Source organism: Enhydra lutris, unplaced genomic scaffold, assembly GCF_002288905.1.
Source record: "Enhydra lutris kenyoni isolate GAN:26980312 unplaced genomic scaffold, ASM228890v2 scaffoldscaffold2, whole genome shotgun sequence".
NCBI classification, from domain to species: domain Eukaryota; kingdom Metazoa; phylum Chordata; class Mammalia; order Carnivora; family Mustelidae; genus Enhydra; species Enhydra lutris.
The window spans coordinates 20286323-20309982 of record NW_019154086.1 but is presented as its reverse complement, the minus strand read 5'-3'; the positions used below and the strand labels follow the sequence as shown (position 1 = coordinate 20309982).

General features: G+C 35.9%; 1 protein-coding gene across 1 annotated transcript in view; it reads left to right on the top strand.

The window, feature by feature from the left end:
* Positions 1-23660, top strand: part of LOC111148089 (protein kinase C iota) — a 71724-nt gene that overhangs the window by 33717 nt on the left and 14347 nt on the right. The window contains exons 4-12 of the mRNA XM_022504491.1: positions 993-1043; positions 4590-4675; positions 6191-6331; positions 9661-9715; positions 12073-12131; positions 19413-19589; positions 20028-20125; positions 21312-21398; positions 23242-23377. Coding sequence (XP_022360199.1) covers positions 993-1043; positions 4590-4675; positions 6191-6331; positions 9661-9715; positions 12073-12131; positions 19413-19589; positions 20028-20125; positions 21312-21398; positions 23242-23377 — 890 coding nt within the window. The remainder of the gene's footprint in view (positions 1-992; positions 1044-4589; positions 4676-6190; positions 6332-9660; positions 9716-12072; positions 12132-19412; positions 19590-20027; positions 20126-21311; positions 21399-23241; positions 23378-23660) is intronic.

Here is a 23660-nt window from a genome sequence, read left to right as displayed (position 1 = left end):
CTTTCTAGAATAAAACTGCAATGAAGGTTGAAAGAAGTGATTGATCAGTAGTATTAAACAGTTTGTTTTAAGTTTTTGTTATTTTTATACCATAGCACAACTGAAGTTAGCTTATATTTCGACTTTTAAGAATATATAAGGGCCCATGCTTCTCATACTTTGTGTGTTTTTTTAAGCCATGTCCTTTTGTACATCACAGACTACAAATAGTTGACTAGTTCATAAATATACTGTCTTTATTTTCTATCTCTTTATGAAAATGGCCTGAATTAACATGTTTATAAATTTGTAGTTTCTAAGATAAAAAGTATATTTTTTGGATTTGGGTAATCTTAGTGCTGTAAATTTTTTCCTAAATTCAGTATACATCTTTTAAGAACTGTAATGGTTTGTGTTCATATTTGTATAAATTTTTCTTTTCTTTTTTTTTTTTTTAAGATTTTATTTATTTATTTGTCAGAGAGAGAGAGAGAGCACAGACAGGCAGAGTGACTGGCAGAGGCAGAGGAAGAAGCAGGCTCCCTGCTGAGAAAGGAGCCAGACCTGGGACTCAATCCCAGAACACTGGGATCATGACCTAAGCCGAAGGCAGCCGCTTAACCGGCTGAACCACCCAGGCGTTCCTGTATACATTTTTCTAATTCAGTTTTAGTTCTTCATTTTAGCAAACTTGACAGTACAACAAAGATTTAAGGAAAGTTCAAGGTTTTTCTAAGGGCAAAAAAATCAATTAGTAACATAATAGGGTTTAGTGTGAATAATTTGAGCTTGAATGCATTTGATTTGGGCTGTTAACTTTTATGAAAACTTTTTTCATATAGACTTAATAAACCAATCCCTTGAAAAAATATTACTGACCACATGCTAAATATCTTGTGTCAAGAGAGGGTCAGGTTGAAATTTGGGTCAATTTTTTTGATTTAGAATTTAAAATTCTATGTAATTTGTATGTTTTCAATTTTCTATATTAATTTTAGTTTCTTTTCTTTTAGTCTTCCCTTGTGTACCAGAACGTCCTGGAATGCCATGTCCAGGAGAAGACAGTGAGTGTGTATTTACTTCATATCTTTGAATGTAGAGTTATTTATGGCATAAAGGCACATGTGAAAGGAAATCAGAACTAGAACTTTTAGTCCATTTCATTTCTTTTCCATTCTTCAGTCTAATTTAGGCTATCTTAGCAACTGCCTAAATTCTCTACTTTTGCCAGATGAAAATCAGGCAGTTTTTAGTTACAAGTTACTGACATGAGTATTTGTTGTACATTTGAGAGGAAAATTAAGTGAATTTTAAGTCATGTTTCTTCCTAGTTTTTAATTTTGGAAATTTTCAAACCTATGGAGAGGTTGAAACAACATTGAAAACAAAGACAAAGATATTCTAACATTTTCTATGTTTGTTTATTTCTGCATCTGTATGTGTTCACACATAGATATTCATGTATATACATAAGAAACATGATTGATTATTTTTATTTTTTTAGTGTAACATTTGAAAGTAACATGATGCTTCCTTTCTAAGTACTTGAGCATGCATAGTTAGAAATTGTTAGGGATTTTCTTTCGAATGTCTAGGCTGATAGTTACCATTAGTAAAAAGAACTGAAAGAGCAAACAACTATCTGGTCTGATGGAACTTAAATATGTAAATTTATTTATGATCATAAGTTACTGCTTTTGATATTTTGTATAGCTTATTAGTTGTAGATATTACTCATTTTCATTTGTGATTTCTGCACATATGCATGACTTTACAAGAATTGTAATGAGTGTTTTCCTTTGAATTAAATGAAATAGTTTTAAACTTTAAGTTCTGTGACTTTTTTTTTAAGATTTTATTTATTTATTTGAGAGAGAAAGAGAGAGAGTGAGCACACAAGCAGGGGGGAGGGGCAGTGAAAGAAGGAGAAGCAGACTCCTGACTGAGCAGGGAGCCTGACATGGGGCTCCATCCCAGGACCCCGGGATCATGACCTGAGCTGAAGGCAGACGCTTAACTGACTGAGCCACCCAGGCGCCCCAGTTCTGTGACTCTTCCTGCAACTTGGTGAAGAAAAATAAAAGAGATATGAATATTTATATAGAGAGTTGAATGTACTATTTAGGAAGATGTGGAAATTTAAGGAAGTAGGTAGAACCCTGAAGCAGTAGTGAAAAATGTAGGTCTGGATTCAGAGAAGAATATTTTGCCAGAGTTCCAATGATGGATGGATCAAAGACTGAGCCACCCAGGTGCCCTTAGGTTAAGATATAATTAACAGAAACTTTCTGCTTTGGTTACTCCTAACAGAATAAATAAATAAAAATAAAAGTATCTGTATTTAAGGTTCTATATTATGCTATCTTAAGATTTCTAATTTAGAGCATTTCACTAGTTTTTTCTATCTTAATTTTAAATGGTAAACCCAGTGCTACATCGGCTTTAAAATATGAGTTTAGAAACCTAATGGAATCTTTCTACAATATTAACTATCACTGTGGAATATTAATAGTAATGACTAATAGGCAATATATATAATAGTGATTGACTTAACCAAAATTACACAGGTCAACTAGATTTGGTCTTATGGAAGCTCTTAGTTTGTTTAGAAAATGTATTAATATAAAAACCTTTGGATTAAAGATTAGTGGGGAGGGACACCTAGGTGGCTCAGTTGGTTAAGCCTCTGACTCTTGATTTCCAGCTCAGGTCATGATGCCAGGGTTATGAGATCAGCCCCACTTTGGCTCAGTGCTGGGTATGAAGCCTGCTTAAGATTCTCTCTCTCTTCCTCTTCCTCTGCCCCTCTCCCCCTCTTAAGAAAAAAAAAAAATTAGTGGGGAAGATAATATTTTGTGGTTGCAGAGTGTCCTCTTTAGAGCATCTATGAAAAGTAAAATGTATCTTTACAGTGAAGAGAACAAGCAGTCACTGCCTTTAACAGAGTGATTGAACTGGGAGTCAACAATCTGACATTTGTATATCTCTTTTTTTTTTTTTTTTAAATTTTACTTATATATTTGACAGAGAGAGGGAGAGAGATCACAAGTAGGCAGAGAGGCAGGCAGAGAGAGAGGGAAGCAGAGAATGAGAGGCTCTCTCTCAGAGAGGCACAAGAGAATGAGAGGCTCTCTCTCAGAGAGCCTGCTGAGCAGAGAGCCCGATGCAGGACTCCATCTCAGGACCCTGAGACTGAGATCATGACCTGAGCCGAAGGCAGAGGCTTAACCCACTGAGCCCCCCCCGGGCGCCCTGCATTTGTGTATCTCTTACTGTGATACCAAAAGCAATATATATCACCTATGTATTATTTTTGCCAAAAGTATTTGATACTGATTCTAATAAAGAAGCAGACAAATGCAGAATGTTGGACATAATATAAGACAACTGCCTGGACTCTTTTTTTTTTTTTTTTTTTTTAATCAACATCACAAAGAAAAAACAGCAAATATGGCAGCATGACTGTTTCAGCCTACATTCAAGAGACAAAAAAGTTATAGCAACCAAAGGCAATGTTTGAATCTTGCTTGGATCCTGGAGAGAAAGAGAAAGCTATGAAAGATACTTTGAGGGCAAATAGGGCAATTTGCATACGAACTATTAGGTGATATTGAGTTAATGTTGATTTTCTAAGACATGGTAATGGTGTTAGGGTTAAATAGCATTAGGGGAAACACCCTTAATCTAAGGCAGTAAGTGGATACTTAGGTATTTAAGGGTGAGATGCTATGTCCGCAACTTAACTTTTAAAGGATGCAGACAAAAAGAGAGGAAAGCAAATGCGGCATAATGTTAGGTATTGGTAAGTCTGCATGAAGGATTAACTGTTCATTGTTATAGTCTTTCAACTTTTCTGTGGGCTTAAAATTGTTCAAAATTAAAAGTGGGGGAAAAATGTTTTTTAAAGATTTTATTTATTTATTTGACAGAGATCACAAGTAGGCAGAGAAGCAGGCAGAGAGAGAGGAAGAAGCAGGCTCCCCGCTGAGCAGAGAGCCTGATGCGGGGCTGGATCCCAGGACCCTGGGATCATGACCTGAGCCGAAGGCAGAGGCTTTAACCTACTGAGCCACTAGGCGCCCCGGAAAATCTTTTTTTAAAAGATTTTATTTATTTTATTCTTGTAAGAGAGAGCACAAGAGAGTGAGAGGGGTGGGGGTGGCATGGAGGGGCAGAGGGAGAAGCAGACGCAGGGTTCGGTCCCAAGACCCTGAGATCATGACCTGAGGTGAAGGCAGTCGCTTAACCGACTGAGCCACCCAAGTGTGCAAAAATTGGGGGGAATATTAAAAGACAGAAAAGCCTTAATAGTAATTTTTAATACACTTTTGCTCCATAGGCTTTGTTTTCATTAATCCCTTGGTGAATCTATTTTATTTCTTCACTTTCAGGTTTTTATCAGAATATTTTTTTCTTAAAAAAAAAAAAAGAATATTAGTTTCTTAAAGTGAATATCATGAAAGAAGGTCACAGACTTAATTATAAGAAGACTTTTATTCACACTTGCTCTTTTTCCTTTTTTTTTTTTTTAATAAATTTTATTTTTTTTAAACATATATTTTTATCCCCAGGGGTCTTTTTCCTTTTTTTAACGTTTTCTCTCTCTTTAGAATCTATCTATCGCAGAGGTGCACGCCGCTGGAGAAAGCTTTATTGTGCAAACGGCCACACTTTCCAAGCCAAGCGTTTCAACAGGGTAAACCTTAGTTTGTAGAATGTTAATAACTTGAGATACCTGTTTTTTTTCCTCCCTACTGTGAAAGAAAGGTAGTCTTCTTTTCCCTTTTAAAGGAGTTAGTAGGGTGACACATTCCCATTTTGCCTGGGGCAGTGTCCGTTTTATCTTGAGGTAATTTTTAATAGCATCTCCTTTCACTCTTAAAAATACCTCTGATTGAATTGTATAGTTACCTTAGCTAAAAGAAAGTTGGCTTTTTTACTATAATTCTAGACAACCAGAAATAAGCAAAGTTTATTTTGCAAACCTTTTAATGTGATTTTAACTTTCACTGTTTCAGAAATAATAATTGCAAACCACTTATCTAGCTTTTAGTAAGTACCAGGTGCTTTTCCAAATGCTTGACATCTGTTGACCCATTTAATCTTTACAATAGCCTTGTGAGTTAGGTACTATATATTTCTATTTTATAGATGAAAAAGCTGAGGTGTGGGGCGGTTCAGTAACTTGCCCAAGATGACACAGCTAGTAAGTGGCAGAACCAAGGTTTGAAAGAAGTCTGTTTCCAGAAGTCCTTGTTTTTAACTACTCTTGATAACTACAAAAATATGGACTCCATTTCCATTGTAAAACCAGTGCCATGTTCTGAATTAATTCATGTAACTAAAAGCTGTGGCCTGAGTTTCCCCAAATCCTTTTCCCAGCAGCACTGATAATAACAGAGCTTTGAAATGAACAAGTCACTTTAAGAATTGCTCTTTGTGAGAGCAGGGCTTTGATTTGACCTTTGAACAGTCTGGAAGGTTGATGTTTGCTTGGGAGTCCTTCCGTAGCTTTTTCTGCCGAATGCTTTTCAAGTTTAATTCACTTTTACTATTTTCAGTACTCTGAGTTTATGCGAAGACTAAAAGTTCTTTTTTTTTTTTTTTAAGATTGTATTTATTTATTTGACAGAGATCACAAGTAGGCAGAGAGGCAGGAGGAAGCAGGTTCCCCGCTGAGCAGAGAGCCCGATGCAGGGCTCGATCCCAGGACCCTGAGATCATGACTTGAGCCGAAGGCAGAGGCTTTAACCCACTGAGCCACCCAGGTGCCCCAAGACTAAAAATTCTTGAACTTATAACAGAAAACAACATGGTTGCGAATTTCACTCTTGCAAATAACTCTTCTCTGTTTATTTTTCTGTGACCATTATAGCTTCAGAAAAGTTATGTTTGATGAAGGGAATTGAGTTAGAGAAGAAAGCCATTCATTTTCACCTTTTTTTTCTTTTTTGGAGAGAGAGCGAGTGAGTGAGTGGGGATAGGAAGGGGCACAGGGAGTTGGAGAGAGAGAAACCCAGGCAGGTTCCACACCCAGTGCAGAGCCCAGACAGGGGTCCATCTCACCCCCCTGAAATCATGCCCTGAGCCCAGATCAAGAGACAGATGCTTAACTGACTAAGCCACCCAGCTGCCCCTTATTTTCACTATTTTGGCAAATGATTATGACTTTTTATTTGCTAATAAATTGCTGTTGAATTACTCTTTCCAGCGTGCCCACTGTGCCATCTGTACCGACCGAATATGGGGACTTGGACGTCAGGGGTATAAGTGCATCAACTGCAAACTCCTTGTTCATAAGAAGTGCCACAAACTTGTCACCATCGAATGTGGGCGGCATTCTATGCCACCGGTAAGATACAACTGTCTTTTTTTAATAGAACATTTTCAGTAACACTGCTAGGATGGAGGGCTATAATACATGGGTGGTAAGGAATCACAGTTGAGCACTGTTGTTACAGAACCTAACTTTACAGTCCAGTTGACATATTGTGAGTTTTGGAATTGTTATTAGAAATTTGTTTATGTTATGTAGCTAACTTCTTGATTTAATCTGCTACAGAATCATCAGGTTAAATTAGGTAGAGGTAGGAAGAACTATTTAAGAGCCTTTTTTTCTTCCTTAAGATAAACTCATTAGTTTGTAGCTCCCTTTGTTTTAGCATCTACACTAAACAGAGATCAGGCAAGAAGAATCAGAGACTTCATGTTTGCTATTTAAAGTGTGTGATTACTGGGGAGATTTTGAATTTAAAATTTTTATTTTCACTTTCTGTTTTAAACATGCAGTTACAACGTGTTCATTATAGAAAAAAGGGGGAATATAGATAAATAAAGAAAAATTACATAAAAATCCCCCGTGAAATCTACTGTCTAAAGGTAATTGTCTTCTGGTGTATATCCTTCCAGAACTTTTTCTGTACAAATTTACATGCATACTTAAAATTTTTCCATATAGGAAATTTCTGTAAGAAAAAATATTAAATATTTTTAAGAGTCACGATAACAGTATAATGAACTTCCATATACCAGTCACCCAACTTCAGTAGGTACCAGCTATGACCAGTCTTAGTTCAGCTACACCCCCACCTGTGTAACCTGCTTTCATCCTGTGTTATTTTAAAACAAATCTAAAAGATAAGGACTCTTTAAAAACAAAAAAGCAAATTCCTTATATCAAATATTCATCTAGGCAATGTTCAACATTCCACTTGCCTCATAAATGTGAAAATTTTTCGTTTTCATTCTGAATCAGTATCTAAATGAAGTCCATATTTGCACTTGACTGATATGTGTCCTAGATATTTTCTCAACACTACTGATTCTTCCATTTCTCTCTCTCCCTTTTCCCCCCCTTAAAATTTAAATGTAGAAGAAATTATGTTGTCATTTAAAGTGTTGTAGTATTTTTCTCTTTGCTTCTCTATGGTTATGTTTAAAATGTTCCCCTGTCCTTTTTATTTTCTGTGTATTATAGTTGGATCTAGAAGTTTAATTAGATTCTGGCTTTTCTTTTTCTTTTTTAAAATTTTATTATTTGTCAGAGAGAGAGCATAAGCGGGGTTGGGAGGGGTAGGGGGTGGAGCAGGCAAAGAGGCAGAGGGAGAAGCAGGATCCCCGCTGAGCAAGGGAGCCTGATGCAGGGTTCTATCCGAGGACCCTGGGATTATGACCTGAGCTGAAGGCAGACACTTAACCAACTGAACCACCCAGGCAGCCCCCTGGCTTTTCATTTTTGGTTTTTGTAGACTGTTTTTGAGACTGCTTCATAGAAGGTGGAGTGTTTATCAGAATGTGCTTCATGTTTGAGTCTCATTCTTTTACATACTTTTTTTTTTAAAGATTTTATTTATTTATTTGACAGACAGAGATCACAAGTAGGCAGAGAGGCAGGCAGAGAGAGAGGAGGAAGCAGGCTCCCCGCTGAGCAGAGAGCCTGATGCAGGGTTCGATCCCAGCACCCTGGGATCACAACCTGAGCCGAAAGCAGAGGCTTTAACCCACTGAGCCACCCACACGCCCCTTTTACATACTTATTAACAAAAGTGAGATCATACATATACTGTTCTCTAACTCCTTTTTTTCACTTAACTATATTTTGGTCACCTTTCCATATCTATCTATATCCTCTTCAATTTTAGCATAATATTTGGTTACATATCTATGTCATAATTTACTTAACTTGTTCCTCATGATTTTACATTTGATTTGTTTTCTACATTTTCCTATAAAGAAAATCATAGGAAGTTTCTGGTAAACAAATATTATTTCCTTAAGAATCCAGAAGTAAATTATTGGCTTAAAGGATATGCATTTTTAAAAAGATCTGGATGCAGGGGCTCCTGGGTGCCTCAGTCAGTTAAGCAACTGACTCTTGATTTCAGCTAAGGTCATGATCTCAGGGTTGTGAGATGGAGCCCTGTGCTGAGCTCCACATTGGTGGCTCTTTGGTATTAGAAGTATTAGCTAGTTCATTTAAGCTCAGGAGTGGGTTTGTCATTAGGGAGGTGAAAATCGCATCTTAAGGAAAAAAAAACTAGGCCAAAAATTGTGAACGTAATTTATTTAGGCTACTGTGACATTCTTGAGTATTCTTAGGTGATGGAATGACCTGTGTAAATTTATAAATGTAGAAGGAAAGAGGGATAGAATTAGTGATTATTGATAATCACTAAATACATTGTAAAATCCAGGAGCCTATCCAGACAGCCTTAAAATTACAACTGTGTAAGGGCGCCTGGCTGGTGCGGTCAGTAGAACGTGTGACTCTTTTTTTTTTTTAAGATTTTATTTTTTATTGGAGAGAGAGAGCATGAACAGGCAGAAGCAGCAGAGGGAGAGCGAGAAGCAGGCTCCTCACTGAGCAAGAAACCTGATGTGGGGCTCGGTCCCAGGACTCTGGGATCATGACCTGAGCCAAAGGGAGATGCTTAACCCACGGAGCCACCCAGGCGTCCCGAGAATGTGTGATTCTTGATCTCAGAGTTGTGATTTTGAGCCCCATGTTGGGTGTAGACATTACTTAAAAATAAAATCTTTAAAAAAATTGAAAACTGTCTTAACTAATGCTCCTTCTCAACTTTATCTTTTTTTGTTGGTATTTGTTAAACCTGGGTCCAAGATTAATGAATTAGAACATTTTGGTTTGAATTAACATTTTTCCTGAGGTTATGGGCAGTGAGCTTTTTAAGTCAGTTTCTAGAATGTATTGCTTTTCCTTATTTGGATCACTGGCACCTTTGAGAATCTTCAGAAAAATGGGAAACCCACAAAATTTTAGATTTATAGACTCATCTTCAGACTCAACTAAGGAACTTAGGGACTAGAGGCTCCCTTTGCCAAAGATGTAAAGTGAATGTGTGGAGCTCATAGGAAGAATAGTATAGAAAAAACACAAATCAAAGTAGATAGAAGTTCAATCTGATTTCTAATTGATGGTCTGAAGTTAGTTTTCTGTTTCTTCTGTTATCTGTGAAATGTGACTAGTATTATCTCATTCACAGGAATATTGCATGGTTTCATATAACCAAACATAGTAATGCAGTTTTCATTTATTAAGTTCTGTTCTTTCAAGTTTAAATTTTAATATGCTGTGTCTCGTCGAAATGTTTCTGAATTTACAGTGTTACTGGGATTTAGAAAGAACCTGCTAAGTTACTGTGTCTTTGGAAATGTTTGTAGGAACCAATGATGCCCATGGACCAGTCATCCTTGCATTCAGACCATGCACAGACAGGTAAGAATGACACTGGCAGAAACTGTCATTCAATCAGCAAATATCATTTAAAGACTTCTTGAGGTGACTCTTTAACTCAGCAAATATCATTTAAAGACTTCTTGAGGTGACTCTTTAACTCAGCAAATATCATTTAAAGACTTCTTGAGGTGACTCTTTAACTTAAGCTTGAAACCATTTATGTTCTTCCCAAATAAAAGTTAGCCCCATTTTGCAGTGGTACTCTCCGTCATAATATTTAACATATACCTTTGGCATTTTAAGAAGACAACTATGTAAACTACAATAAAGGACACTTTTCTCTGATTCAGATAAATTTCTTCTGAGACTTTTTTTAAATTGAGCAACCTAGCTTTTTCAATAATGAAAACACATACTGTTTTTGTGGGTCATGTTGATTCTTCAGGTGATCTGTTTTTATTAAAAGCTTTATTATCAGAAGTAGAAATTATGTAAAAGATACAGTATAGAAAATTCAAAAAAGATCATGTGATTTTCCAGAACCTTAAATATATATCTGTGAAATTTAGAGAGCAATTAATTGGGCAGAGCGTACTGATCTTGGATGAATCAAGAAAGGGAAGGTGAGGGAGTTTTTCTAGAAGGACAGAATGTACTTTCTTGTTCATACAAGAAGCTGGTTATATGAAATGTGGGCTTTTTTTTTTTTTTTTTTTGTGGCCTGAAGTAGCTTTAAGGAATTGAAATCTAGAGTTCCATCTTTGTCAGTGCTTTACTTGACCTATATGGTATGGTAGTTAGGAACATTTTAAGTATGAAGGAAGTGAAGAGTAAAAACCAAGCGCCCCCTAACTCTGTGCCTTAGTCATACTGAAATAATTGAATAAGGTTTATGGAGTCACCCTTATAGAAGAAACTGATTAATTTGTGAAGAAGAGAATTTTTTTTTTTTTAGATTTTATTTATTTATTTGACAGACAGAGATCACAAGTAGGCAGAGAAGCAGGCAGAGAGAGAGGAAGGGAAGCAGGCTCCCTGCTGAGCAGAGAGCTCAGCAAATATCATTTAAAGACTTCTTGAGGTGACTCTTTAACTCAGCAAATATCATTTAAAGACTTCTTGAGGTGACTCTTTAACTCAGCAAATATCATTTAAAGACTTCTTGAGGTGACTCTTTAACTTAAGCTTGAAACCATTTATGTTCTTCCCAAATAAAAGTTAGCCCCATTTTGCAGTGGTACTCTCCGTCATAATATTTAACATATACCTTTGGCATTTTAAGAAGACAACTATGTAAACTACAATAAAGGACACTTTTCTCTGATTCAGATAAATTTCTTCTGAGACTTTTTTTAAATTGAGCAACCTAGCTTTTTCAATAATGAAAACACATACTGTTTTTGTGGGTCATGTTGATTCTTCAGGTGATCTGTTTTTATTAAAAGCTTTATTATCAGAAGTAGAAATTATGTAAAAGATACAGTATAGAAAATTCAAAAAAGATCATGTGATTTTCCAGAACCTTAAATATATATCTGTGAAATTTAGAGAGCAATTAATTGGGCAGAGCGTACTGATCTTGGATGAATCAAGAAAGGGAAGGTGAGGGAGTTTTTCTAGAAGGACAGAATGTACTTTCTTGTTCATACAAGAAGCTGGTTATATGAAATGTGGGCTTTTTTTTTTTTTTTTTTTGTGGCCTGAAGTAGCTTTAAGGAATTGAAATCTAGAGTTCCATCTTTGTCAGTGCTTTACTTGACCTATATGGTATGGTAGTTAGGAACATTTTAAGTATGAAGGAAGTGAAGAGTAAAAACCAAGCGCCCCCTAACTCTGTGCCTTAGTCATACTGAAATAATTGAATAAGGTTTATGGAGTCACCCTTATAGAAGAAACTGATTAATTTGTGAAGAAGAGAATTTTTTTTTTTTTAGATTTTATTTATTTATTTGACAGACAGAGATCACAAGTAGGCAGAGAAGCAGGCAGAGAGAGAGGAAGGGAAGCAGGCTCCCTGCTGAGCAGAGAGCCTGACTCGGGGCTTGATCCCAGGACCCTGAGATCATGACCTGAGCCAAAGGCAGAGGCCTTAACCCACTGAGCCACCCAGGTGCCCTAAAGAGAAATATTTCTAAAATGCCAAAAATATTTGTTAAAATCAGTACTTGGTTGCAGTTGGTTCTAGCTCTCCACTCTCATTAAAGATTAGGATTTATGTCATAAATACATACAGTTTATTACTAGTAGGACAGATACTCAATTTTAAATAATGCAAACTTATTCCGAAATAAAAACCTAAATCAAATCATGAAAACATTTTAAGTCAAACTCAGTTAATGGGTGCTATGTTTTCTCCTTTTTCTTTTTTTTCCCCATGTTTGGGATTGGGTTTTCAGTAATTCCATATAATCCTTCAAGTCATGAGAGTTTGGACCAAGTTGGTGAAGAAAAGGAGGTAAGATAATTAGTTTTATTGTACATTACATCATCCATCAGCTTTTTAATAAGACTCGACAGTTAAAAAATATGACAATTAACTTGCTTAGATTTTTAAATCATAATGGTAAAAATGCAGAAATGATGTTTAATGATGCTAGAGTTTTATTCTGACTTAATCTAATTATTCATTTCATTTAAATTAAAACTCATGAGATAAGTTCTTTTTTTAACAGGAGAAAATAAAATTCAATAGCATACAGGAATAACATTTCTTTTTAAGATAACAGAACCTATAAAGTATAATTAAGAATGATGTTTAGAATACTTGGTAGTATTGATAAGACACATTATAAATCCAACCATTTTATGGGCTAATTGTTTATTTAAAGTATAAATGATTGAGCATCTTGACTGCTACTATTTTTTCTATTAAATATTTTATCAGCTTTTAAAGCAATAGGTTTTTAATTAAAATGATAATTTTTTTGAAAAAAAGCTTACAGTGAAAAAGATTTATCATGCCTCACACCTTCCACTCCCACTTTGACTTCTGAGAGGCAACTCTTTTTAATCATTTCTAGTTGTGCCTATAACACTTATAACTCAGTTTTCCCACTTTATATATTTTAGGCCATAAAGGTTTAGTTCACAGTACCTCCCCCCTTTCCCTTCTCTTTCCAGTGTTTGATAGGTGCATTATGTTTTACTCTGCATTACCTTTAAAAAAGCCCCAACTTTTTACTGTGGAAAATGTAATTAAAGGAAAACAGGGTAGTATAACAAAGCCCCTGTATCCATTACCCAGATAAAACAGTTATCAGTCTATGTCCAGTGTTGTTCTGTCTACCTACTTCCTTTGCTCCTGCATTATCTTGAAGTACATCTGTTGATTACATATTTAATCTCATATCTTAGTTTTTTGTTCTGTGTAGGTCAATAACCTTGACTCTCCTTTAGCCATTCCTTCTTTCTTCCAGTTTTCCTCTTTTATGTGCATATTTATTTTTACATTGCCAAGGTTGTTAACGTTTACGATCTGTTCTGCAACCACAACTACATCTTCCATATTTTGTTCCCAGGTTGAATGAATCATTCAAAGGAGGAAATTCCTAATAATAAGGAATGAATTCTCTATTCTAACACCATGAATTGCTAGTATTTCTTTCTTTTCAATCCTTGACACTTTTACAGCTTTTTGTTCTTTTTGGAGTTTCTGTTTATTGTTATTTATTGGTTTGTTTATTTACCAAAGACTCATTTGCTTGTATCCTCAAGAGTTTTAATATTTTTTAAAGATTTTTTCTTATAAGTAACAGTCTATTGCACATCTTTTTTTTTTTTAAGAGGTTTTTTGTTTTGTTTTGTTTTTTAAGATTTTATTTATTTATTTTACCGAGAAAGACACAGAGAAAGAGAGAACACAAGTCGAGGAGCAGCAGAGGCAGAGGGAGAAGCAGGCTTCCTGATGAGCAGAGAGCCCGATGTGGGCTTGATCCCAGGACCCCAGGATCATGACCTGAGCCAAAGGCAGACGCTTAATGACTGAGCCTCTCAGGCGCCCCTTTTTAAGACTTTTATCATACAGTGAAGTATGCAAATCATGACTATATAGATAAATGAGTTTTCATACACTTTGTAATGACCACCCTGACCAGGAAATAGGATCTACTAATATCCCAGAAGCTCATGTACTTTTCTTCTAGTCACTAACACCCCCTCTGCACTATAAGTGACCGTTGTCTTTTTTTTTTTTTAATTTTTTTTTTTTTTAAGTTTTTTTTTTTTTTTTTTCAGAGAGAGAGAGAGAGAGATCACAAGCAGGCAGAGAGGCAGGCAGAGAGAGAGGAGGAAGCAGGCTCCCTGCTGAGCAGAGAGCCCGCCGCGGGGCTCGATCCCAGGACCCTGAGATCATGACCTGAGCCGAAGGCAGCGGCTTAACCCACTGAGCCACCCAGGCGCCCCTGACCGTTGTCTTAATACCAGAAATTAGTTTTGCTTTTTCCCCAAACTTTATACAAATGGATTCATACAGTATGTATTTTTCTGTGTCTGGCTTCTTTCGCTCAGTATTGTGTTTGTGAGATTCCGTTATGTTTCACGTAGTAGTATTTCATTTATGTTCACTGTTGTTTCAATTTATCTATTCTACTATTGATTCCCCCAATTGGGATTGGTACAATATACTGTTATGAACACTCTTATAAGTGTAGTTTGGCACACATATATAAAGATTTCTGTTAGGTATATAATTAAGAGTGGAATTCCTGAGTCACATGTAACCGAACTTTAGTAGATAATTCCAAATAGTTTTGCAAAGTGCTTGTATCGTTTTATACTTTCACCAATGTGTGTTTGATTGCTTCACAAATCCTTGTCAGCACGTTGTATGGTCTGTCTTTTTAATTTTAGTGAATCTGTTGAATGTGTAGTGGTAGCTCATTATAGTTTTTTAATGTGCATTTCCTTGCACAACTTTTCATATCTTTATTGGCCATTTGGGTATCATCTTTAGTTAGGTGTCTGTTTCTTTTTTAAATGAGTGGTCTTTGTTATGTTGATTTATAGGAGTTCTTTGTAATTTCTTGACATTATTAACCTTTTATCGGTTATATATTGAAAATATATTCTCCCACTCTGTGGCTAGTATTTTCATTCTGTTAATGGCATCTTTTGATGAATAGATGTTCTTGATTTTTAAGGTAGTGAAATACATTCACCTTTTCCTTTTTGGTACTGCTTTTGGGCCTTTTTATTTTTTTATTTTTTTAATTTGACAGAGAGAGAAAGAGAGAGAGAATTACAAGTAGGCAGAGAGGCAGGCGGGGGCAGAGAGGCGGGGGGGGGGGGGGGTTGTGGGGAAGGCGGGCGCCCAGCAGAGAGCCCATTGCTTGATCCCAGGACTCTGAGATCATGACCTGAGCTGAAGACAGAGGCTTAACCCACTGAGCCACCCAGGCGTTTTGGATGGCCTTTTGAAATCTGTTTCTCCCAACGCTATTGAAGATACTGAAAAGGCTATACCTTCCCCCATTACTCTGCAAAGCTATCTCTTCATCAGTTATATGCTTATGACATGATCTAATTTTGGATTCTCTCTTATTTTTCGTTGTTTTGTTATTATCATTGGGTATTGTGCTTCATGATCACTATAGCTTTATAATAAGTCTATCTAGTAAAATTCGTCTGCTTTGCTGTCTGGGGATTATCTTGGCTACTCTTCCTGGCTTTTTGCATTTCCATGTAAATTTTAGAATCAGCTTGCTGGTTTCCACAAAAATCAAGCAAATAAACCAAACCGATCAGTACATTTCAGAAAAAGTGACATCTTTACAATTTGAAATCTTCAAACTATGAGCATGATATATTCCTTCACTTATTTAGGTGTTTAAAGTCTGTCAATATTTTATAGTTTTCAGAGTCCTTGAACTATAGGTATTGGATGTAAATGGTATTATTTTAAAATAAAATTTTCTATTTAATACTGTATTTCTATTTACTACTATAACATTAACTTTATTTATTTTTAATTAAAAAAAAAAAAAGATTATTTATTTATTTATTTGACAGACAGAGAGCCCAAATAGGCAGAGAGGCAGGCAGAGAGAGAGAGGAGGAAGCAGGCTCCCCACTGAGCAGAGAGCCCCATGCGGGGCTTGGTCCCAGGGCCCTGAGATCATGACCTGAGCTGAAGGCAGAGGCTTAATCCACTGAGCCACCCTGGCACCTCAGTGTGGGAAGGATTTTAATTCTAGTTTATGTCTGAATAGATCTGGGACAATTTAGATATCTCTATTTTGTCTTGTGTTTGTGTTATTCTTGGGAATTTGTTGAGCCTAAATTCTCAGATTTATTGACGTGAAGTTGTCCATTTCTGAGAATATGAAATGACATCCTTTTTTATTCCTGATAAAATTTGTTGTGCATTCCCTTTTTCTTCATCATTCTTGCCAGGGGGTACCAGGGGGTATCAGTTTATTAGTCTTTTCAGAGAATTAACGTTTGGCTCTTTTCTATTGGATGCTTATTTACTATTCTAGTGTGTTGGTTTCTCCCCTATCTCCTTATGCTTTTTTGTCATTCACTTCAAAATAATATATTTTTGTTTGTTTGTTTGTTTTAAGATTATTTATTTATTTATTTGACAGAGATCACAAGTAGGCAGAGATGCAAGCAGAGAGGTGGGGAAGGAAGCAGGCTCCCTGCTGAGTAAGAGCCCAATGCGAGGCTCGATCCCAGGACCCTGGGACCATGCATGACCTGAGCCGAAGGCAGAGGCTTAACCCACTGAGCCACCCAAGTGGCCCTCACTTTAAAATATATCTTAATCTCTATTATGATTTCTTCTTTGGTCAGAGCATTATTTTCAAGTATAGTGGTTTTTACATATTTGGAAAAAAAATTTTTTTTTGGAAAATTTTTTGACTTCTAACTTAATTCCTCTATAAATCAGAAAATGCGTTGTGTGTGATCTCTGTCCTTTGGATTTTTTTGAAATTTGCTTGAAGGCTAAGTTACATATACATTGGTATATGTTCCATACATATTTTCTAATACAGTATGTTTTGTAGTTATTGAGTAGTGTTCTGTACAGGTCATTTAGGTCAAGATTATTAACAATGTTGGGCGCCTGGGTGGCTCAGTGGGTTAAAGATTATTAACAATGTTATTCCATTTCTATTGCCTCACTGACTGTTCTCTCTCAACCACAAGGTTACATTGTGGGTATGTCTGTTCCTTGTTTGTTTTGTTAGCTTTTGCTCTATATATTTTGAGGCCATGTTATTGAATACATACAAATTTAGAATCATAATACTTCTATTGGATTAACCCTTTTTCATCATGAAATATCCCTTTCTGTTTTTAGTAATGCTTTTTGCCTTAAAATTCTTATGTTAGGTAATTGCTATGTAACAAATAATCCCAAAATGTAGTGACTTAAAACAACAAGATTTATAATGTCATAGTTTTTTTTTTTTAAAGACGTTATTTATTTGACAGACAGAGATCACAACTAGGCAGAGAGGCAGAGAGAGAGAGAGAGAGAGAGAGGAGGAAGCAGGCTCCCTACTGAGCAGAGAGCCCGATGTGGGGCTCGATCCCAGGACCCTGAGATCATGACCTGAGCCGAAAGCAGAGGCTTAACCCACTGAGCCACCCAGGCACCCCTATAATGTCATAGTTTCTATGTGTCAGGAATCCAAGCATGACTTATCTGGGCCCTTTGCCTCAGAATCACATACAGGCTACAAACAAGGTGCTGGCAAGGACTGCTATTACCTCAAAGCTTTGACTGGGGAAGAAGCTGCTTCCATACTTATCTAATTGTTGACAGGATTCTGTCCTTGCTACATGGGCCTCTCTATAAGGCAGCTTATAACAAAGTAGCTTACTTTATTTCATCAGAGCAAGTAAGCTGTAAGATCCAGAGAGCCTGAATGCCAGCAGAACAGAACTCAGTCTTTTGTAACCTAATCTCAGAAGTGACATCCTATTGCTTTTGCATTATTTTTTTAATTACAAGCAAGTCACTACATCCAGCCCATACTCAAGGGGAGGGGATAACACAAAGGCATGAATACTAGCCGGTGGGGATCATTGGGGGACGTCTTAGAAGTCAGCCTACCACAGTAGGCTACAATTACTTTGTCTTATATTGGTTTAGCTACAACTGTCTTTTGGTTAGGATCATGACCTGAGCTGAAGGCAGATGTCTAACCTACTGAGCCATCCAGGCACCCCTGTACTAGTGTTTTTAAATAGTCTTTATTTAGGTTTATCCACATTTTATTTTTTTTGTTCTGCATTCCTTCCTGTATGTCTGTCCTTCCATATGAGATTCTCTTTCTTCTTGAAGAACTCAATATTTCCTTTAGTGAGAGGCAACTAGTGATGGACTTCTTTAGTTTGTGTTTGTCTGAAAATGTTTTTATTTCACTTTCATTTTGAAGGCTATTTTTGTAGATCAGCAGGGTATTTAGATCCTTTGACGGTGACATACCACTGGTTTCTGCTTCTGCCTTGTTATTGATTCTGTGAAGGTGTTGTGCTTTTGTTCCATGTCATTCTCTTTCACAGTTTCCAGTTAACCACATTTAAAGTCTGTAAATTGCCTTATCTTCTTCTTTTTTTTTTTTTAAGATTTTATTTATTTATTCGACAGAGAGAGATCACAAGTAGGCAGAGAGGCAGGCAGAGAGAGAGAGGAGGAAGCAGGCTCCCCACCAAGGAGAGAGCCTGATGCGGGGCTCGATCCCAGGACCCTGGGATCATGACTTGAGCTGAAGGCAGAGGCTTTAACCCTCTGAGCCACCCAGGCGCCCCTGCCTTATCTTCTTAACATTCTGTGCTTTCTTAATCTGCTCTAATCTGATTTCTTTCACTCCTCTTTATTTATCCTTATTACCACATCAGATTTTTATTTCTAGATTTTTGTAAATGACCCTTCTCTTGAAACATCACTTTCCTTCAGTTTTCATAATACTTTTTTTTTTCTGATTTGTACTTGTTTTTCTTAAAATTTGCTCTTTGCTTTTCTTGATACTCTTCACTTGAGAAAATTCATACTTAATTCTTATGGGTACATCTGTTGATTATATGTAGAGGATTTTGCAGATATGTTAAAAAAGATTATCTTCCAGTCTTCTCTATAAATTACCAGAAGCCTAGGTTTCTAGTTGTAAATGAATTTAAGGCTAATTTTGTTATTCCAAATGAGCCTTGGTACTGTGTAGAAAAAAATATTTTCCACTAGTTAAGCTGTCTCATGCTTGTTTTCTGTCTATAGCTTCTAAAAGTGTCTCTGTCGTCCCATTAGTTCAGATAGATGTCATATATCAAGCTTTCAGTAGACTCTTTAATCTTGATATCCCATTGTAGCTTGTATCTTCAGGATGAAAAACCAAGCCTATTATCTCAATAGCTCTGTCAATTTTATCCTGTGTGCACACTTTGTTTTTCTGTCAGTAGTACCTCCAGTCTCCAGGTCATTAAAGTTAGTGTCATTTTTTAAATTCATGTTTCTTCATTGCCTCCAGACCCAAATTTTATCAGATCTTAAGATACCCTTTAACACTTCTCAGATTTCAACTTCCTGTGACTATCCCTCTGAGCTCAATTCATGAATTGATCCTACATCCTGTGTAGTTAGATTATATCATTTGGAATGATGTAAGAAAAGAATTATTAAGAACTTAGAAGATATTTTAAAATCATCTTAGGTATAATCAGGTGTTATAAATATAACGTATTACGCAAAATTTCTCCAGGCATAACTCTTTGATGTAAATGTTCTTGACAGGCAATGAATACCAGGGAAAGTGGCAAAGCTTCATCCAGTTTAGGTCTTCAGGACTTTGATTTGCTTCGGGTAATAGGCAGAGGAAGTTATGCCAAGGTACTATTGGTGCGATTAAAAAAAACAGATCGTATTTATGCAATGAAAGTTGTGAAAAAAGAGCTGGTCAATGATGATGAGGTAAGTACAATGATTTATTATTTTGAACTGTTAAATTGGATTAAGTGTACTATTTCGGAGAAAACCTCAATGTTTGTGTCTTAAATTTCAGTCTATTCTAAATAAATGCTTCAGACAGATTACATAAGATAGATTTAATGTAATGTGATGATTACTAGATTTTTAAAAAATCAAAATCAAACCATATTATTACCAAGGGAATGTACTGGAACTTTGTAAAAGTTTTCGTAGACCATTTCATAATATTGAAAGATTTATTGGTGGTGTTTTCTCTTTGTATGTAGGCTCTTGTTTCATGTTGTTTCATGATAATCAGTGCTTTTGATATTTGACCTAGTTACTAATTACATTTATGATAATTGAATTACTAAGAATAAATTTATCATAGTTTTCATTATAATTCAGTTTGACATAGATTTCTTTCATATTTTGAAACAGGATATTGATTGGGTACAGACAGAGAAGCACGTTTTTGAACAGGCATCCAATCATCCTTTTCTTGTTGGGCTGCATTCTTGCTTTCAGACAGAAAGCAGGTAAGTTTAAAAGATAATGGGATGATTACTGGGCTTTACACAATGAGAACTGCTTTCTGCTGTAAGCTGGAAGTGGAAGACATGGAGATGGACACAACAGTACTATGCTTAAAATTTCCTACTACTCAGAGTCCAATCAGTGATACCATTTTAACACTGGATCAGCATTCGGCATTAGGAAATTACCCGCTTTAGGCAAAAAAAAAAAGGACGGGTCATAAATATCTCCAAGAGTCTAGTTTTAGTTCTTAAAGTTTCCTAGAATTTAGCTAGAGGGAGAAATCCTAACTTCTTTACCTTAAGTAACAGATGAAAATGACTTACCTTGTAAACGCTGAACTTGGGGTGAAGGTGAAAAGCTCTGGATTGCTAGTAGTACTATTTTCAAATAGAAGAAAGAGCTTACACAACTGTGCTGGTTTATTTTCTTGTATTTTCTGTGATTAAACAGCTTTCCACTCCAACTACCCTTTGTTTCCACCAAATTCCTGGAGTGTTTGTTAAGGGTAAATCTATAGAATGCTCTCTGTGTTGTAACTGGCCTTTGTAGTGTTTAAGATGCAAAATGGCACTGCTTTATTTTGAATCTTGGTTTCATGTGCTCTCTGCTGTTGTTTATTTATTTTTTTAAGCCTGCTGACATGTAAATTTCCTAGATTTAAGCCCTGCTGATTATTTCTTATTATTTCTTTTCTGTTCTTCTTTTTTTCTTTAATTAAAAAATACTTTTGGGGCTCCTGGGTGGCTCAGTTGGTTAAGTGTCTGCCTTCGGCTCAGGTCATGGTCCCAGAGCCCTGGGATCGACTCTAACGTTGGGCCCCCTGCTCAGCAGAGAGTCTGCTTCTCCTTCTCCCTCTGCCTGCTGCTCTGCCTACTTATGCTCTCTATCTCTCTGTCAAAGAAATAAAGAATCTTAAAAAAAAATCCTTTTTTTTCCCCAAGTTTTTATTTAAATTCCAGTTAACATACAGTGTAATATTAGTTTCGGGTGTACAGTATAGTTTCATACAACACCTGTTGCTCCTTGAGAGTACCCTCCTTAATCCCCACCACCTCTGCCTCTGCCCACTTCCCCTCTAGTAACCATCAGTTTGTTCTCTAGAGTTAAGAGTCCATTTCTTGGTTTGCCTCTCTTCCCCCTGCCCCATGTTCATTTGTTCTGCTTCTTATCTCTTCTCTGTTTTAGATTGTTCTTTGTCATAGAATATGTAAATGGAGGAGATCTAATGTTTCATATGCAGCGACAAAGAAAACTTCCTGAAGAACATGCCAGGTAGATGTGTACTGTTTGTGTTAGATTTTTGCTGGAGGTGGGGCTGGCGGGAGGGGGCATTGTGGGGAGGGAATGCTGTGGGACTTTTTATGTGTCACTGGTTAAAAAGAGTAGATAAATCATGTATTTTGATGCTAGTTAGTTTTTGTAAGTCATGTAGGGGCTAAGCTACAAGTTAGTTTACATTATAATATATAAATTATATGTAATGTTATATACATATTAATATAAGCAGTTGAAAAGTATAAACAGTGTTAAAGGGGAAGCCTTTAGTTTTCTAAACCCAGTTATTTTAAAATACTTTGTCTATTCAATATCCACAATTGAAACAGTTAATGAATTTATAAACACTTATTCATCTAAGGTTTGCAGTGCTCTCTGACAGTTTTTCATTGATTATTATTTGTATATACTTGAGAGTAATAAAACAATTTCTTTTAAGCTATTATGTAATTCTTCCTGTAATTATAATTTCTGAATTGTTCTGCCTTTGGCTTTTTTTTTTTCCTCTGATCACATACCTGTTGATGAATAAAAGATCATTAAATATTATTTATTTATTTTGTGTCTTTAATTTGATATTATTATATAAGATTGTAAATTGCTTATATGTTAGAGGAATTAGGTGGGAAAGGATCATGGCCTAGGACAAGTTTAATTCATCTGTGCCATCTTTTGTTTTGTACTCAGAATTAGGAATAATTCTCACCCTTTAGTGGTCCATAAAAGTAAGGCCAAAATGAAGCATATAAGTCTGCATATGCATGTGATGAAGGTTAAAGATTTTATTTTTATAAATACTTGTTCAGTGAAAATCTTGTTAGGACATTGATTATTTCTTACCAAAAGGAGATAATATCCTTCAATTTTGTAAGAAGGTAGAAATTGTACTAATCTAATCTTGGGCCAAACTGTGTTTGGTTTTGTTAATTTCCTGTATGTTCGTTTCCTGTATTTAGTCTTTATTAAACAATCACCCTTCATAGCAGAGCCACAAATGATATTTCTGATTGTGACCATAGCTTGAATTTGTTCCTTATTTGTTCATTTGGACTTGGGGGAAGTAGTTTTTACTGTATTCAAGTGCCAGTTCTGGTTTTATTTCATCCTTTTCTGGGAACCAAATTACAAAATAAAATCTCGGGTTCTCTGTGCATAGAATTAAGTAGCTGAGAAGGTATGTGTCATGCACCTCCAAACATGATCATGGTAACATTCACCAAAGGAGTCGTAAACCAACTTGGGTGTTTCGTTTTCATTATTCAGGCCAAAAGTTCTGGTTATCTACCAATGGGGTAGTGGCAGATCTAAAAAGCTCTTTAATATTAAATGGTATGGTTGTAGAAGAATTTATTTTAATTCCCTCTCTAGAATTTTGATATGGATTTTGCGTAGTTTGAGTAGGACTTTTAGCATTTTTTTCTATTCTAGACCAATCAGTGATTCTTAGCGTTTGGGGAGATCATTCTTAGAGAAGTGGTGAAAGCTGTGGAAATCCTATAGAAGATGTACAAGTACACATATACATACAGCTGTGCTCTGGTTGTAGCAGTGTGGACTGCCCGAAGTCCAGCCAAGGACCCAGATTAAGAGCTCCTGTCGAGACTTGCAAATTAAAAATTTTATGACTTTAATGTAGGCTGGAACTTTTGTAATTGTGTTTTGGGCTCAGATATTTTAAAGTAGTACTTCAATTTGTGTTTTGGTATTGTTTCTAAAAACATTGGGAGAAAAAAAATCTTTTGACATGATTTTGGTATTTTCATTTGCAGATGGGAGTAGGACTTCTAGAAACTTAAAACAATTTAAAAATTTGAATCAAATGAGTTATTTTTCATTTTAGATTTTACTCTGCAGAAATCAGTCTAGCATTAAATTATCTTCATGAACGAGGGATAATTTATAGAGATTTGAAATTGGACAATGTATTGCTGGACTCAGAAGGACACATTAAACTCACTGACTACGGCATGTGTAAGGTGAGGGAAATTTCTAGTTAATCAGAAGGTCTCAGCAGCTCACAAAATTCTTTTGGTAAAATAATATTTAAAGTTGAGGAAATGACTGCTACTTTGGGGTGCTTTTGGGGATTTTAGCACAAGGATATATATACATATTTTCTAACCATTTACAAAATTCTGTATTTTCTGTGAGTGTATATGTGCTATAATAAGAGTCAATTTCTTTTTATTGTCTGTAAGCTTTTTATCTTGAATGTTGTGATACTACAGAAGAAAATTTGGAAATAAAAATTGTCTGCAA